Source organism: Triturus cristatus, chromosome 5_2, assembly GCF_964204655.1.
Source record: "Triturus cristatus chromosome 5_2, aTriCri1.1, whole genome shotgun sequence".
Lineage (NCBI taxonomy): Eukaryota > Metazoa > Chordata > Amphibia > Caudata > Salamandridae > Triturus > Triturus cristatus.
The window spans coordinates 761,286,614-761,304,266 of record NC_140588.1 but is presented as its reverse complement, the minus strand read 5'-3'; the positions used below and the strand labels follow the sequence as shown (position 1 = coordinate 761,304,266).

Sequence of the window (17,653 nt, the reverse complement as noted above, 5' to 3'; positions counted from 1 at the left end):
TTGGCGTGAAACTAGAATATTACTTAGACTAGAGCCTTTTGGGTTTGGTGTGAATCTGTTCATTAGTTTTTGAGGTACTTGTGCTACAAAAGGTGGTGGGTTGGCTTCCGAAGTTTAATTTAAGGATTACTATTTTATATCTTGACCACTCATTTGCGGACTGTATCTGAACCCAGCTCTGTGGTCCTGACCCTGGGCATAGTTCACGAAGTAGCACTTCGCGAAGCTACGCAAAGTGCAGTTCGCACTACGCGAGCTATGCGTAGCACTTCGTGAACTGCGTAGTACCTTGTTCGCACTGTGCCAGATGTCATTTTCAATGATTGCACAGTGCGGACACGCAACCAGCACTGTGCAATCATTGAAAATGGCATCTTGCACAGTGCGAGCTGTAGTTTTCTGCTGCTCGAGTAGATTTTTACTCGAGCTGCAGCTTTCTCAACGCGAACTGGTAGTTTCTCATCGCGAGCGGACGCGAGCATACGCGACCACTCGCAATGAGAAACCTGACCTCCTCGCGTTGGGAATCTCGCCGGGAGGTTTATTTTCCATGCTCGTGATCGCCAACTTGATGTTGCTGATCGCGAACAAGGAAAAAGTCTCGCCGGGATGTCATTTTGCTTGCTTGCGGTCGCCAACTTGAGGTTGAGGACCGCGAGCAAGCAAAAAATGACCGCATCACTACGCAACACTACGCTACGCGTGTTCGCACTGTGCTACGTGCAATTCGCGTAGTGCAAAGTAGCGCGAACTTCGCAAACTACGCGAGCGTAGCGTAGTGCTTTGCCCAGGCTTAGTCCTGAGCTTAAAATAACCTGGACCTGTTCAAAAATGTAAGAAAGCCCTCATACAAGTCCTGTAGCTGCATGGCACGTGTGGCACAAGGCTATTCGCATCAGGGGTTAAACACTTGCAGGGGCAGTGAGTTCCCTGGGCATTCAAAGAAGTCTTAATTCACTATTTTACCAGCATTATTAACAGACTAACTAATTTAAACTGCCTCTCTCCAGTACGTATTTTTTATTTTAGAAATATTTTTCAAATATGCATTTATACAGCATTATATATCTTATTTGAAATGTCACTTGTCCTTCCACTACAATACAAATGATGTGGATGCAAGTATTGACCTGTTATCACAGTTTATGCAAACACATTAGTTAAATGATTGTCTTATTTGCATTTTATGTAAAATACCATGCAACAACAAGTGAAAGGAAGTTAAACAGTCAATATCTCTTTTCCTTAACAGATCATTTTCGTCTGGTCTTTGGTGACATTTGTTCCCCCCACATATGGTAAATATGTGTATCCTCGCTGGGGTATTGCACTTGGCTGGCTTATGATTATTTTTTGCGTCATGTGGATTCCTCTCATTGCCATCATACAAATCGCCAGAAGTGAAGGAAACCTGTGGCAGGTAAGCACATCACATAAGGCTTTCTACAGAGGCATGCATGCCCTGAAACAAGAAGCACCTCTGCTGGAGTTAATATAGCATGAATCTAACATAGTCATGTGCTCTAAACACTGTGAACTAATTTGTAATTCAATGTAACATGCGCATAGCAAAATGTCACCACATCTCAAAGTTCCTTTCAAATTGCTTGGGAAACATAGATGTCTAACAAAAAATAAATGTGTGTCCTCATGTAACGTAACTGGTGCTATGTAAAGCGCTCTGATACCTGATTGGATTCGCGTCAAGTTTGCGCTATATAAAACTCTGCAAAAAAAAAAAGAGATGGATCATCTTTTATAGGTTCGGATGTGTCATATGGATGTATGTTTTGAGTAGGTAGTGCTCTGGTAGCAGATAGGGTTACATTAATCAATAACTGTTCATTCTATTATTAAAAATAATCATAAAAGTGGTTATCTGACAGAATATCATTGCCAAAAATATCACAAGGGCAGAAAATCGTGTCGAAAATATCAATGACCAAAACATCAAGAAAGCAAGTGAAAATAGATGAGTATAGATTTACTATTCTTAACTCCACATCTACGTACTTTGACGATATTTATGTATATCCTCAAGGTGCATAGATGTGAAGCTGAGTATAGTAAAATTGGGTAAGCATACCCATAGAAACCGACCTTCACTATATTTTTGTCCTCAATATTCTTGACACAATATTTTGCCTGCACTGTATTTTGTCTGCTATTTTGTACATACAATAATAAAAGTACTCCCCAAATTAGTGATCATATCAACCCACAGAATTACATAGCGGAGGATTTTATATTTACCAATGGGTTGTGGGGAGTATGAAAACAATTAAGAATCACAACCAGAACAAAAAAGACCAAACTAATGTCAAATACTTTCTGATGCATTTACTTAAAGTGTCTGTAATCCTGAAGCCTCATACATAAATTGAAACATATTTTCGTACACATTATATTACTTTCGAAAGCACCAGTTTATACATGTAGATCCAAAATAAAAAATATTTAAACTTTCATTAGTGTTATTTTCAGACAAATGATGCATAAATTGCCTGTAGCTATATTCATGGCAAAACAGTCCTGCAGATGCCTCTATACAAATGATACATAATTTGCTTGAAACTGTACTCATTGCAAAACCGTCCTGCAAATGCCAACACGTGTAAATCAGCTTCATATTAAACCTCTGCTAGTAAGTATCATTCAATACAAAGGAACCAATGTCTTGATCAAGACTGTGCATCTAGAATCTCCATATTGGTTCTTCATATTTCAAACTAGTGACCATTCCCTATTCCAATTTCAGTGCGCTCATCTTATCCGTCAAGCTGCCCAAAACAAAACTCGAATTAAGTTCCCGCACTTCCACCACCTTGTTCCTGGAGGGTCTTTCAGAGACCATAGAAAATAAAGTGCAATATTTGTGATGAAAGTTCATTGCAGGGGCAACATAATCCCATAAAATGTTGTTTTTGTTTATTTCCTCGCCCCCTCGAGTGGATGTCACATACTCTTTCAATTATTTTTTTACGTAGTGAAGCCCATTATTTCTAATACAATTGGGGGTGGCATATAATTCCAGCCTACGAAGCATTTGAGCTGTGTGTTTAATAAGCTTGAGCCAAGGGATTTTGTGCCATAAATCGCATACTAGGCAATCTTGTATGATCTTTCTGCTTAGAGTGGCTTTTGGATTAACCCATGCAGACAGCCCGAATTGCATTGGCACCAGTTTTATAAGGCCTCCCACATACCACAGCCCCGGTTTTTCATGCAAAAATAGGTTCAGCTGATGTAGACCGAATTGTAGTGACGGCCCTGGGCGGTCACGGAGGACTACAACGGATCTCTATGGCTTTGCAGTATAAGCTGCATCTTGCAATAATTGGACACCAAACATGGGAACTTACTTGACTGGACACACTGGGGGAACTCACTCCTCAGCCCTCGTTCACTTTATTTATATAGTCCCCGGAATCCGGCAGGACTGTTGCATTGTGCTCTTGCACACAGGTGTACCTTACTCGAACACGCCACTGACATGGTGGAGTTGGTCAATTACACCAATAACAACCTCAAAAACTGTTCTTATCCACTTAAAGGTTATTTGATGGGCAATACCCCCATAGTTCTGCCCCATAGGTTAATATTGTAAAGCAACTTTACTTATAGATTTCCAACAAGTGTGTGGTTGGTTTATTGCTGATATTCTGGGCAAAATTAAGCAATGCACCAACCAACTGGGCGAACTTTTGTCATCGTATGGAAAGGCCCTGATGCCAAGAAATTGGGGGGAATGATCGACCTTCCCTACATTCTCCCAATTGATATTCATGGCTCTTGGCTTAAAGTTCCTTGTGCCACAAGCCATATAAAAAGTTTAGTAAGGTTAGTATCAGGATATAGGCTACCCATGAACTCTACACATTTATCATCGAGGATCTTCAGGCCATTAGGAGTCTGGGCCGTTAACAGCATATCATTGGCATACTATAGGACTGACATAAGGGTGGTACTAATCTTGTGCATGTCTTGTTCATGTGTCATAAGAGTAGCATGAAGGTTGTTAATATACAACAAGCACAAAATAAGAGCTAAGAAGCACTCCTGCCTAACACCTCCATTTAGAGCAAAGGAATTTGATCATTAGTCCACTCACCATATCTAACTGAACCCTAGACTTGTGTATGTAGGCCATGGAGACACCCAACTAGGTCCTTGTTCAAACATATATTAGTGGTTAGGGTAGGCCTCCATAATTAAAATGATACTGATCACCTTGTTTCAACAGAATGTTAGTTATACACAGTGATGATAATATAAAGGACCAATCATATTGACTATTTGAACATTTGTAATACAACATAAAGTCAGCTTATTTAACTCATCCTATTGTGCTGCGTTTGTAATACTACTTAAAATAGCTATGGAATCCTGGTTTAATTTCTGGTGACTGGCAGCCTTAAACCTAACTCCTGCATGAGCAGCTGGTGATTGTTGGATCCATAAATTTAGGGCGCAGACCTTGTCTGCTGTGTTTGCTCCCCTATAGCTCTGACAACTTAGATTGCTTTCAAATTTAGCATTTCATAAATTGGGTACCTATGGTAACCATCATACAAAGAGAGCAAGTCATTTTTCCAGGATCACATTCTGAAATCAAGTGGAAAACCAACAAAGGAATGCAGACCTAGGAGATCTTTATTCAGAAAGTTGGCCACATCTTCCAAACTTCCCACATCTATTCCTCTGCATGTGTGACTGTTACATTTTCTGACATTCAGCAAAAGATCATTAGTGTGTTATCAGAAAATTATGGACCATATCAAAATGCATATTTCAATGTATTTCCAAACCATGTAGACAAATCCAAAAGATGAAAGACAAAACTAGAGCTGAATAATGTGCTGTAAATGGATTTTACTCAAATAATTCTTTGTGCACTATGAGAAGATTAATTATTTGTCAGGCCATGCCCCGCAAACATAATATTACATTATCTTGGTAGATTACAAAACTGTTCAATGGAAAAACTCTACTTAACTCCTGGAAGCTATGCTACTGGTTTCAGCAGAGACAACTGTCTGAGAGGGCTACCCTGATGAAAGTCTTCTCCAATATAAGGCCTTACTTGGCAACTGGTCCTCAGAGTTGGCCATTAGACAGTCTGTTATTGTTCACTCCCAACAGTAACATTCCTAGATAAGTGATTAATGAATACTGCCCCCCATCATTTCTGCTCTCACAAGCAGCAGCACTATTCTACTGACAGTGAAGCTTTTGCACCCCAAGGTGTAATAACGGAAGCAGTGAAGTCCAATAGAGCTAAATTAATTACTAATGGAGGCTTTTGGGCAGCACAAAGTAGGATCTTCTGAAGTTGCTTTTCCAGTACAGTTATGAAAAGTATCTTAAAAAATTGAAGGACTTAACTAACTGTCTCCGAGCATGAATTGTGTTAAATTAACTTTGAATCACAAATAGGCCTCTCAGTAGGAAAAGGTCTATTTATAAATGAGGCCAAAACAGTTTGTTTGCAGCTGGTTGATTTAGGGACATACTTTTCTTATTATATGCTTCACTTTTATACATTAAGCAAATGGCATATGGACTACAGATCATGCTTAAGGGTGTATGAAACTAATGTATACATATAGATTTTCATACATGTGTGAGGTCCTCCCTGTGCCATGTCTCACTGCAGGATTTTAAGCTGCAGATGGCCTGGCAACAATGGTGCTCCTGAAGCAATGCTTTCCAAGTCACACATATGGGCTGTGTAACCGTATACCAAAACCAACACTGGAGGTAGGCCGAAAGCAGTAAAGCTGGGCCTCTAATAATAGATAACAACAAAACTGATAGTACTGCAACTAATCTTAAACCTCAAATTCACTTATGAGGGCACATCTTGGGGAACAACAAAATGCGTCTAAGACCTTTGTTTTCGTCGAATTTATTGATGAATTTATTTATTTTTATTTACATTTTTAACCTTCCATTTTCCAGAAAACATCAAGGATTACACCATCCATTAATGGAACCTTCTTTGAACGAAATTCTTCACACCATTCATTTGTTCACTCCAAACACACTGATCTCACACACCATTCACTAATCACATTCATCCATTCAAAAACATACATGTACAAAATTAGAAAAATTTGACTTGAAAAACACGTTGAATTCTTTTTGTCTAGACCAGAGAAGAAAATACTAGACTAAGTAATCCCTATATTTGTTTGTTTTTTGAAACATTCAAAATTCTTATGGTCACATCACAAGGTCTACGCGTTTCGAGACCCCTTCATTCCTGGGGCTCTCATCAGGACCTGTAAGTTAAAATGACAAAAAACCTTAGGGAAGATCACAAGCACTGTGAGACTGAATGCAGTGTCGGGGTGCTCAGAGTCACAATACCAACAAAACCCCGGATGAAAAAGTTATGGGACTATTATAAAAAAGATCTAATTTCTCAAAGATGCCCACCTAGAATGTGGCCCGTGGGGAGAAATAGGGGAATACTAATTGATCACTCTCCCTGCACACTCTAGCTTTCTACTGTAAATGGGAGACCCATTTAAGGCTACCAAGTTTCACCCTACATTAAGATTCAGAAGGAAAACTAAACATAGCAGAACACAAGAAAAAAACAGTGCATCAATAACTTGACAGCTTCCACAATTCAGAATATATCGATAAAGAGCTTGTACATACTGAACTTTTTCCTTAGGAAATTATGCTTCCTCCTTCCTTACGTATTCATGCTAATAATGTCTTCAGTTAGTTTTAATTAAATATAACATTTTATTAATCAAAGAGGCAAAATTGATGAACTGAAGGTGTTCTGCGGGGCTCTGGTTTAATCAACATTTGATTTAGAGTGATGGAGGCAATAATTAAGGCAGGCTGAGCAAATGTTTGCGATATGTGGACTTTATCATTAGGCAAGACCAATATATTAAAGTTTATGTAGAAACTAGAAGAGTTTACATTCAAAGTAGGAACATGTTCCAATTTCCAGGAAAAATGTTTGTGTGAAGAGGCTTCTTGAAAGCTACAAAGAAGTAGTATACACAAAAATGTCCATGTTTTAGCCCAACTGAAAGAAATTAATAGCATGTCGGCTGCCTTCTGACTGGAAAGCAATTGGTCTACATTAAGATACATTGACAGCGACGCTTCTCATACCAGTACAAGCAAGTCACTCCATGTCATTGATTAGTCTGTAGCCTACTAAAGTTAATAGCAAATTGTTTTCCTGGTTCTTACTAAAAAAATAAAAAAGTTAAATATCTTGTGTGACAAACATCAAAAAAGAGGGTTATTGTAAGGACATAGATTGTTACACCTTTGGACAGAGAGACCTCTATCTTGATGTGCATTTTCACTGACCTGCAACAGGACAAAATCAAATCAAAATAGCACCTAGAATTAAAATAGGTCTCTGTGTGGGATCTCAAGCATATCCTTGGTTGTTTGACAAAAGAAGAAAGACCTGCGTCATACAAAGGTCCATGCAGAAGATGCCCAAGAACACCAAACCTGTATAACAGGTATAAAATAAATAAGTTAAAATGCCCAAACCAATTTAGCTGAAAGACACTAAAATAATTTTAAAAGTGTGCAGTAATTACGAGTAAAATATATTATAAAGTGTCCACATAAAACCATTAACATCAACAAAGAGAAAGGCAATGGCATGCAGGAAAGCCTCTATTTAAACTCTGCTTTGATCAGTGTCAAACTTCACTTGACTAGGCTATGCAAATATAACTGTTTTAGTCATTTGCTGAACTTAAAAACTCTATGGTTAAGTGGCAGTTTGTGGAACATACAATGCCAACTTTGATGGTGCTCTCAAAATCTGTATTTTGGAGCAATTAACCAGGCTATGGTATTTAGAAATAAAGAAATAATGAACATATGGCTTTAAATACTACAGCTCATCTACCTATTGTAAGATGAAAACCCTCTGCACTTACACTAATCTCCTTTTTAGCTAAGAGCACTTAAGTTGAAACAGAAGCAACTTTATAATTAGAGGAAATATTCATAAAAAAAGACTGGACTTAAAACAAAAGAGTATCATCTGCCATTGTAGAAATGTGGCAGAAGTAATGAGTGTAGATATGGCAGGCATGCAGGAATAACCAAATCTGCTAAAAGTCAATACATGGACAGTCACAAAAAGGCTAGTAAAACGATAATCACAGAGAATACAATTCTGAAGCTGACTCGGGCACATGCAGTTGAGGATGGCGTAGTTGAATAGAGAATGCAGCTTCAAAAATATACACATTATTTAAAGTAATAGTATACTAAAATACTTTATGTGTACAGCTTTATCTTAAAACAAATACATATTCGGCTCCTCAAAATATACTGGACTTAAAGAGTACTGCAAACTTAACCCTTTCAGAGACTGCATTATTAGGAAAAGAATTGTACACAGAAACTACAGCAGCGGAATGAATTTGGCCTCGATTAGATTGAAACAGAGTGACAATAGTTTGACGAAATCAATCTTTAGTGCTCCCAGAGAAAATAATGTGCATCTTACTTATGAGCTGCCCAATAAATGTTTTTTTAAAAGCTGCTGGATAGGTATCAATCTGCCTACCCTAAAATGAGCAAACAGAGGTTAGTGGAGGAACTTACAGGATTGATTTAATTAGGAATACAGTTTCAGACAAAGTCATACCTGTAAAAACGTATCTCTTCGGTTGAAAGAGGGCTGTAATTGAGCTCCCACACTGCCCAAAGAAGAGACAGAAAAGCACACTAATATCTCCTACGTTCACCTAATATATCACCTTCGGTAGTGTGTGGTATAGAATAAATTTCCACACCAAGTTTCAAATAAATGAACTGCATATGAATGCCTTATGCCAAAAGCAAGTAGACCAACCAACATCTGCAGGCAATTGTCTTTGATATCGTGTTAGAAGGAGGAATTTACCATCTTTCATGGAAAAAATGTAACAGAGTCATGAGGTTGAATCAAGGAGCAGTGCCAGTCATGTTTAGGTTCTCAGAAGCACGTTGGGCCACTCCTAGTGATAATAATTGGCAGGAGTTTTTCTTTTGATTTTCCTATTCCAATCTTCGTTAGTTTTTCTATAGTATCTATTGTCCGCTAGTTGGCGCTGTACTTCCAACTCGTATTTTTCTCTCAGCCAGATAACAATTCCTCCAGGAACTAGAGGAATTAACTTACTTCAGTTCTTAGAGATATATAGAAAATCGGACAACTTAGTAATGTCAAGAATTCTTGAATTGTATGTTTTCAATTCACTTTGATTTGTGTATAACACGTTTACAAGTCACTGTATAAATGTATATATTTGTCACTATTTCACATGCAAAATATTTGTTTTGAAAAATGAAGTTGTGTTCGCTCAGTACTGAAAATAACAAGAAAGTATAATAATCTATTTATAAACCGCAGTCATTAAAAAGGCTAGCTGGAAAAATACATTTTGTGATCCATGGTGTCAGAGGTATATGTATGTTATAAAACGGTATTATAGATTCCAGCCTCTGATCACTTTATCGAATCTCCCCCAATTTTACTTATTTCGAAATCAGAGTATTGGCATAGCCAGCTTTGGTTCAAATCATTCAATGAAGGCAAAGCCAGTAGCACTCTCCCTCTACTTGGTCGATTGGCGAGGACTGCAAAACGCTTTGGGTGGCATGGATTACTGACTCCTTGCCGTAGTATAAGTGCCATTCTTGAAATAAAGCTGTGCTAGAAGCAGCAGTAACTGTTTCAAGCAAAATCTATACCTGCCATACTACCACGCAGTCATCTGAATCATCAATGTAAGTACGGTAATTAAACATGGTGTTCTAAAATTAGTTCCGGGACTAAGACCTAGCAAACACGTATAAATTAAGGGTTGTCCTCAAAATCCGAAAAAGGAATTCTCACAAAGAAGAAGGAGAGAGAGTATGGGAAAAATTCACGTTGAACTGATCAAGGAGAATAGCCCTAAATACATGCGGCTGACAATACAATCAAGGACAAATCAGATCCACCAACCCATCTCCTTGCATTTGAGTCAGAATCCTTTAAAGCTAGTGCAAAGGTAAGTAAGTGGTCAGCTATGGATACATCTTAGCTAGTTTCCAAAGGTAGCAGAAGCACAGTGACAAAGACTACAGGCTGCGTGCACCAGCACTCTTAGGCTACTGTAGCTCCTACCTGCTTTGTCACCACCTAACAAGGCTCAGGGCACCAATAACATGCCACTGCTGTATGCAGTGTAGCAAAATGTATGCTTTGGGGACGCCAGGGAAGCATCACAACCTGGGTCACCACTCAGCAGAGGTTGTGGCTCCTATGCATGGTATTGCAGGCTCTTGTTTAAACCCCCACTGGCTCTTGTACTTTGAGCAGGCACTATGCAGTTGGTGAATCGCAGGTGAGTGGCAGCCCTGGGCGCTATCTTCCAACTCTTGAACAGTAATCTGGTTGAGCTTCATACATTAATTGTACATAATCTACTAGCAATCCTTTTAGTCTAATGTGGCGGTATGTTTGCACTACCCAGGACTGTCAGGATGCCAAGTAACAAGATATCTGTGTTGCCATTATGTTCTGTTACTTCTTAGCACCATCCACAACACGCTTTCTCAACTCGTATACTAACTTTCTCTATCTCAGTCTCTTTTGCTGCTCAGTTTCTAGTTTCACTTTCTCCCTCTAGACTCTTTTCTATTTTTCCTAAGCCATCAGAGGCAGCAAAGAAGCTTCCAAACTGGTGAACAGTGGTTGGAGACTGTTTACAGCGTATGAGACATGAGGCCCCTGGCCAGATGACCTCATTTCTATTCCAGATGGGGAGATTTTCCAAATTGCAATTTGTCAATTTGAAGCACCCATAAATTGGTCAAAATCAAGAACTAGCCTACAAAGGTTTCCCTTTCATGTCTTCAGTATTCTAAATATGTTCAATTATTTCCATGGTCCTCTCCAAATTTTAAGTGAACGGAAATAAGAAGAAATATCTTGATCACAATATTAAATGAATCTTATACTGCAGTTTCAATCAGGATTCAATGGTATCCTCTTAAACGAATTAATGTATGAACAATTCACGCTGGGATAACACGGATATAGTGTGGTTTCTTCTTATGCCGCATGTAACAATATGTTATGATATCCTAACACCTTCAGTTGTCCTATGCCGCAAGCAAGACATTTGTGGACCAAAAGGAGTGTAATAGCTCATAACCCTCTTTCTCTGCAAGAAACTCCCGAAATTGGTGAAATGTACATTGATATTTCTCAGTCAGTGCTTCAGACTCTTAATAATGGCAATCACCATTTAGATCAAATTCAAATTTTACTGCATTGTTTGAAGGAAAACCCATAACACTGCGACACATGCACTTGGAGGTGCAGCTGACTATGTAAAGACATTGTTCGTGTGTCTTCATGATCATGATAAAGCTGGATTCTTATCTATCTTACCATCACCAAGAATCCTCTCAGGTCGCCAGGATCTTTCTATCTGCTAAATAGTGTAAATGGGAGAAATTCCAATTTTATCACATAATCAAGATAAGTAAATTTGGAAACTCTAAAGGATCACTGACTCCGAAGTAAAATTTTAGAGGTTTATTACAAAGCCAAAAATAACTGCACATACAAGCACCTCATCACGAGGTTAAGAAAATAGATGGGCACTAATACAAAAAAGATCCTACGCAGGAGTCTCATCCGACTCAGAATAAGAAGAAGTGTTAACTCCAGAAGCATTAGGCAACCAATAACAGCTCCAATCTCTATATTAGAACTCATTAACATAAAAAGGTAAAAGAACGATTAGTCTATCCCTACACTAACTTAAAGATGACATCCCTACTTAGCATTTTCCCAGGCAAGAGAATAAAGGTGTCAGTAGTGAAGACTTCCTTAGAAGTGCACTCACTTTGGTTAAGTCAGTAACCAAAGCTACAGAGCTCGCTCTAAGATGCTCCTTCTAGCTCCTCACCTAATCCTCGACTGCTTAACCCTCGGGGCACTGTCCCTAATTCAATCAATCAATCAATCAATCAAAGCATTTGTATAGCACACTACTCACCCGGAGGGTCTCAAGGCGCTAGGGGAGGGGGTCCGCTACTGCTCGAACAGCCAGGTCTTGAGCTGTTTCCTGAAGGCGAGGTGGTCCTGGGTAAGGCGGAGGTGGGTCGGGAGGGAGTTCCAGGTCTTGGCGGCGAGGTAGGAGAAGGACCTTCCTCCTGTGGTGGCTCTTCGGATGCGGGGGACGGCGGCGAGGGCGTGGCTGGTCGATCGAAGCTGGCGTTTGGGAGCGTAGAAGTTGAGGCGGCTGTTGAGGTATCCTGGGCCTTGGTTGTGTAGGGCTTTGTGTGCATGCGTGAGGAGACGGAAGGTGATTCTCTTGTTGACCAGGAGCCAGTGCAGGTCTCTCAGGTGTCCGGAGATGAGGTTGCGGCGGGGGATGTCCAGGATGAGACGTGCTGAGGCGTTCTGGATCCGCTGGAGTCTCTTCTGGAGTTTGGCGGTGGTTCCGGCGTAGAGGGAGTTGCCGTAGTCCAGACGGCTGGGGACGAGGGCCTGGGTGACCATTTTCCTGGTCTCGGTGGGGATCCACCGGAAGATCTTACGTAGCATGCGCAGGATGTTGAAGCACGCCGAGGAGACGGCTTTGACTTGTCTGGTCATGGAGAGGGAGGAGTCCAGGATGAAGCCCAGGTTGCGAGCATGGTCTGTTGGTTTGGGTGCGTTGCCTAGGGCGGGGGGCCACCAGGAGTCATCCCAGGCGGAGGGTGAGGAACCCAGGATGAGGACTTCCGTCTTGTCCGAGTTCAGTTTCAGGCGGCTGTTCTTCATCCATTCGGCTACCTCTTTCATCCCTTCGTGTAGGTTGGCTCTGGCGGTGTCGGGGTCGTTGGTGAGGGAGAGGATCAGCTGGGTGTCGTCGGCGTAGGAGATGATGTTGAGGTTGTGCTGGCGTGCGATGGCTGCGAGGGGGCTCATGTAGACGTTGAAGAGGGTTGGGCTAAGCGAGGAGCCTTGAGGAACGCCGCAGATGACTTCGGTGGCTTCTGATCTGAATGGTGGGAGGCGGACTCTCTGTGTCCTTCCGGTGAGGAGGGAGATGATCCACTCCAGTGCCTTCTCCTGGATTCCGACGTTGTTGAGGCGCTGCACTAGGGTACGGTGGCAGACCGTGTCGAAGGCTGCGGAGAGGTCTAGGAGGATGAGGGCCGCTGTTTCTCCGTTGTCGAGCAGGGTTCGGATGTCATCGGTGGCTGCGATCAGGGCGGTCTCGGTGCTGTGGTTGGCTCGGAAGCTAGACTGCGAGAGGTCGAGGGATCCATTCGTCTCGAGGAAGGCGGACAGCTGCTTGTTGACGGTCTTCTCGATGACTTTTGCTGGAAACGGGAGCAGCGAGATGGGGCGGTAGTTCTTGAGGTCGGTGGGGTCGGCTGATGGCTTCTTTAGTAGAGCGCTGAGTTCGGCGTGCTTCCAGCTCTCCGGGAAGGTAGCGGTGTCGAAGGAGGTGTTGATGATGTCTCGCAGGTGGGGTGCGATGACAGCGTCGGCCTTGTTGAAGATATGGTGGGGGCAGGGGTCGGTCGGAGACCCGGAGTGGATGGAGTTCATCGTGCGGACGGTGTCTTCGGAGCTGATCGGGGTCCAGGCGCGGAGGGTGGTGGTGGGGGGCGGTGGTTCGGCCGTGGCGTGCGACGGTAGAGTGCTGAAGCTGTTGTGTATGTCCGCGATCTTGTTGTGGAAGTAGGAGGCGAGGGAGTTGCAGAGGTCTTGTGAAGGGGTGATGTCGTTGTTTCCGGCGTTGGGGTTGGCGAGCTCTTTAACGATGTTGAAGAGTTCCTTGCTGTTGTGTGCGTTGTTGTCCAGTCGTTCCTTGAATGCTGTCTTCTTGGTGGCGTGTATCAGTTGGTGGTGTTTTCGGGTGGCGAGCTTCAGGGCCGTCATGTTGTCAGGTGTTGGGTCTCTGCGCCAGTCTCTCTCGAGGGCTCGGCAGTTCTTCTTGGAGCTCTTGAGTTCGTCTGTGAACCATGGGGCTTTCTTGCTGCCGGGTCTGCTAGGCGGGGTCCTCAGAGGGGCGAGGTCATCTGCGCAGTCGCTGATCCACTTCGTGAGGTTGGTGGCCGCTTGGCTGGGGTTCGTTGCGCTGGTGGGTGGGTTCTTGCTCAGGGAGGTTGCGCGCTGGTCGGCTGTGATCTTGTTCCAGCTTTGGCGTGCAACCTGTTGCTGGTGGTGGTGGATCGTGGTCCTTCTGAAGCTGAAGTGGACGCAGCTGTGGTCCGTCCAGTGGAGTCCGGTGGCGTGGCTGAAGGAGATGTCCTTGCTGGATGAGAAGATGGCGTCGAGTGTGTGTCCCGCGTAGTGGGTGGGGGTGGTCACCAGTTGCTTGAGTCCGAGGTTTGCGAGATTGTCCAGCAGGGTGGTGGTGTTGCGGTCGTTGTTGTTCTCCAGGTGGAAGTTGAGGTCCCCGAGGAGGAGGTAGTCAGCGGAGGCGAGGGCGTGCGGGCTGATGAACTCGGCGATGTCTTCGCTGAATTGTGTGCGTGGTCCTGGGGGTCTGTAGATGAGGGTGCCTCTGAGGGTGGTCTTGGGGTTGATGTGGATCTGGAAGTGCAGGTGCTCGGTGGGTGTGAGGGTGTCGTCGGTGTTGGTCGTGATACGGATGGTGTTCCTGTGGATGATGGCGATGCCTCCTCCTATCTGCTGACGCGGTCCCTTCGGATGATCTTGTAGCCGTCTGGGATGGCGATGGCGATGTCGGGCGCTGAGGAGGCGTTCATCCAGGTTTCCGTGAGGAAGGCGACGTCTGGGGCTGCGGTGTCGAGCAGGTTCCAGAGTTCGATGGCGTGTCGGTGGACGGAGCGGGTGTTGAGCAGGATGCACTTCAGGTGGCTGTTGCTGTTGCTCGTCTTGGTCTTGGTTGGTGCTGGTGTAGTGCAGGTCTGGATGCAGGTGAATTTGCAGGCGTTGCAGCAGAAGGGTCCGTGGGTGCGTCTCGGGGTGGCTTGGTAGCAGCTCGGGATTCGGCCGGCGTTGAGTGCGTTGAGTTCGGTGGCGTCGTAGGTCCGGCGGGTGGGCGGGTGACTGCGGGGGCCAGGGGTCCTGGCACTGGGCGCGCTCCAGGCGCGGACGGGCGCAGACGGGCTTACCTTTGGCGCACCTTCGGCGCTCAGTCGGCGCTCCCGCTGCGCGCGTCCGCTGCGCGATCGCTCAGGGGGCGTCATAAGTAAGGAGCCGGGGGGAGGAGCAGCTGGGAGGCGGGAGCGGGGTGTCCAATGGGCCGGAAGGGGAGTCGGGTCAGCAGGTTCAGCGGCGGGAAAAGAAGTCACTGGGCGGCGGCGAAAAAAAGCGGGAAGCAGGCAGCAGGAAGCGGCAGGCAGGCAGCACTAGCAGGGCAGAGAGGGCGAGGAGCGACCGGCTGTCAAAATCACAAAATCATAGAACACGGCCTCGTCACACCTCTTCAACCAGGTCTTTCCCCGGTACTTTTCCATTGAAACTCTTACTTCATCCAAGACGGTTTGGACTGACCTTGGGACCCAGGCACCTTCTCCACTGAAAGTATCAAATCTGCATTCCAGTGTACTCCCATGTTGGCTTCTCCTACCATCCTAACTCCTAAAACAAAGGGTTAGTCTTTCTAAAGAGCTAGATGTCCTTGCACCTGCAACAGAAACATGGGAACGAAAAACATTCCACTCTTTGAGATGCACTAACTTTCCTGAGACCCAGAGCCTTTCCAAGGGAAAACAATTTTCGACCTACAATATTCAGCTAACATAAGAAACGTATAGGCCTTTCTCTTAAACGTATATGCGATCAGATTTAAACACACATTTCTAGAATCACATTATAAGCATTGATTTAATTACACTCCCTACATGAATAAGCAACTACAAGTGCAGACTTTAATATGGTGCACATTTAAACCTAATACATCACATTATACGTGAACTAATTCCTTATGCATTATTTAAAATACATTTTCGATTAAACACTACATTGAACTTCATGAATGACATGGTTACATTTCTATTGGCACTATTATATGCTAATTTTAGTACTACATTTCTATACCCACACGTTAATATTTCACACTCCAAATATATGGGTGCGGACTACCGGTGATTATGATGCACTCCTACAAATTCAGAATAACATGGCACTCTATCAATCAGGTACCAGCAAAGACCGAGGGCACAGGCATTACTGTGTTAAGTGCTAAAAAGCAGGAACTGAAAATCCCTCTAATACTGAGGATTTATTTTAGGATCGCCAAGAATTATCACAATGTTTGAAAATGTATCTAAGTGCATGAACCGTTCATTAAAGGTTCAGTTTCCTATTAAGAAATGGCTAACTAAGACTTGTCTGATGGAATTTTTAAAATACACGTCAGGACTTGGGATAAGTTAAGTCCTATTAACCGTAGACACCAAGCGAACTAAGTTGAAATCATTCAGATTTATTTTCTTGAATTTCCAGCAACTTTATTACTTTTATTTCTAGAGAACGATCAGGGAGGAATCTGGCTTTTTTACTTGATCTTGGAGAATGTCTATGGAGTGTGCCCCATGATTCAGTTATACCCTTTGCTCAGGCACTTCTGAAATCTGGAAAAGAAGTCTGTGCCTATGATGCAAAGTTGAACTGTAATTGTCAATGATTAAACAAACCCTGCACCACTCCTCCTCCCATTTTATCTTATCAATGAATATGTACATTCAGCACCAGACAGGGAGAAATGACAAATGAAAGGACCCAATGTTATACGAATGAGGAGATTCATTTTGTTGAGTGATAGTACTTTATGAAATTACTGAAAAGCTTAAAAATAAACCCAAAGTTAACCATGTGCATTGCAATCTGTTGCCACCTTGGGCAACACGAGATAGGGAAATGTATTGTGTATAAATTAATAAATTAACTTAAAACTGACATAGTGTTGTTTTCGACTGTGGCTCACAGAACCATCTGGGAAAATATAATTAATTACTATGAGAGGGTACGAAAGGAGACACATGGGACATGATTCACAAAGGGCCTTGGCACTCATGGCGGAGGCCCCGCAGTTGTGGGGGAGTCTCCAGACTCTGGGCGAAATCTAAAATTCTCATTGAGGAGAATCCGCCCTGAGTGCAGACTCCCCCACGACTGCGGGCCTCCATTGCGAGAGCAGAGGCCCTTCGTGAATCAGGCCCATGATGTTCAACATTCAACCTTGAAGATATCTTACCCTCGCCATGCTACTTTTTAAAATCCGTGTCACTGCAAATACCACATGAAAATGAAAAAAAGCACTGATGCATCGGAAATCGAGAAGTGTGAGCATGGACTATTAGAGCATTAGCTAGCTGTGCATGAGATGTTCATGTTTGGCCTCTTACACAACAAATTAAGATTGACCTGAGTAACAGTTTTCCCAGCGATATGACAGATCCCTTGCTCTCCCCTGCACTGGCACACAATTAGCTGCCATGCGCCGACATAGGCACCCTGCACCATAGTGCAAGGGTTCCTGCGTTGAGGGGAATGATTGTTTACGTGCAGGAAGGTGTCCCTTCTTGCACATAAACAATCTGAAATGGTGATATGAAACTTCTCTGTGTGCAGCACACATAGAAGTTGCAAAAAGTTTTTAAAAATTAATGATCGTTTATGTGCAGGAAGGGA

At 43.1% G+C, this 17,653-nt stretch overlaps 1 protein-coding gene across 1 annotated transcript in view; it reads left to right on the top strand.

Moving 5' to 3' along the window:
• LOC146829236 (sodium- and chloride-dependent neutral and basic amino acid transporter B(0+)-like) overlaps window positions 1-17,653 on the top strand; it is a 393,036-nt gene that overhangs the window by 373,041 nt on the left and 2,342 nt on the right. The window contains exon 13 of the mRNA XM_085607866.1: window positions 1,253-1,420. Within this exon, the coding sequence (XP_085463992.1) occupies window positions 1,253-1,420 (168 nt within the window). The remainder of the gene's footprint in view (window positions 1-1,252; window positions 1,421-17,653) is intronic.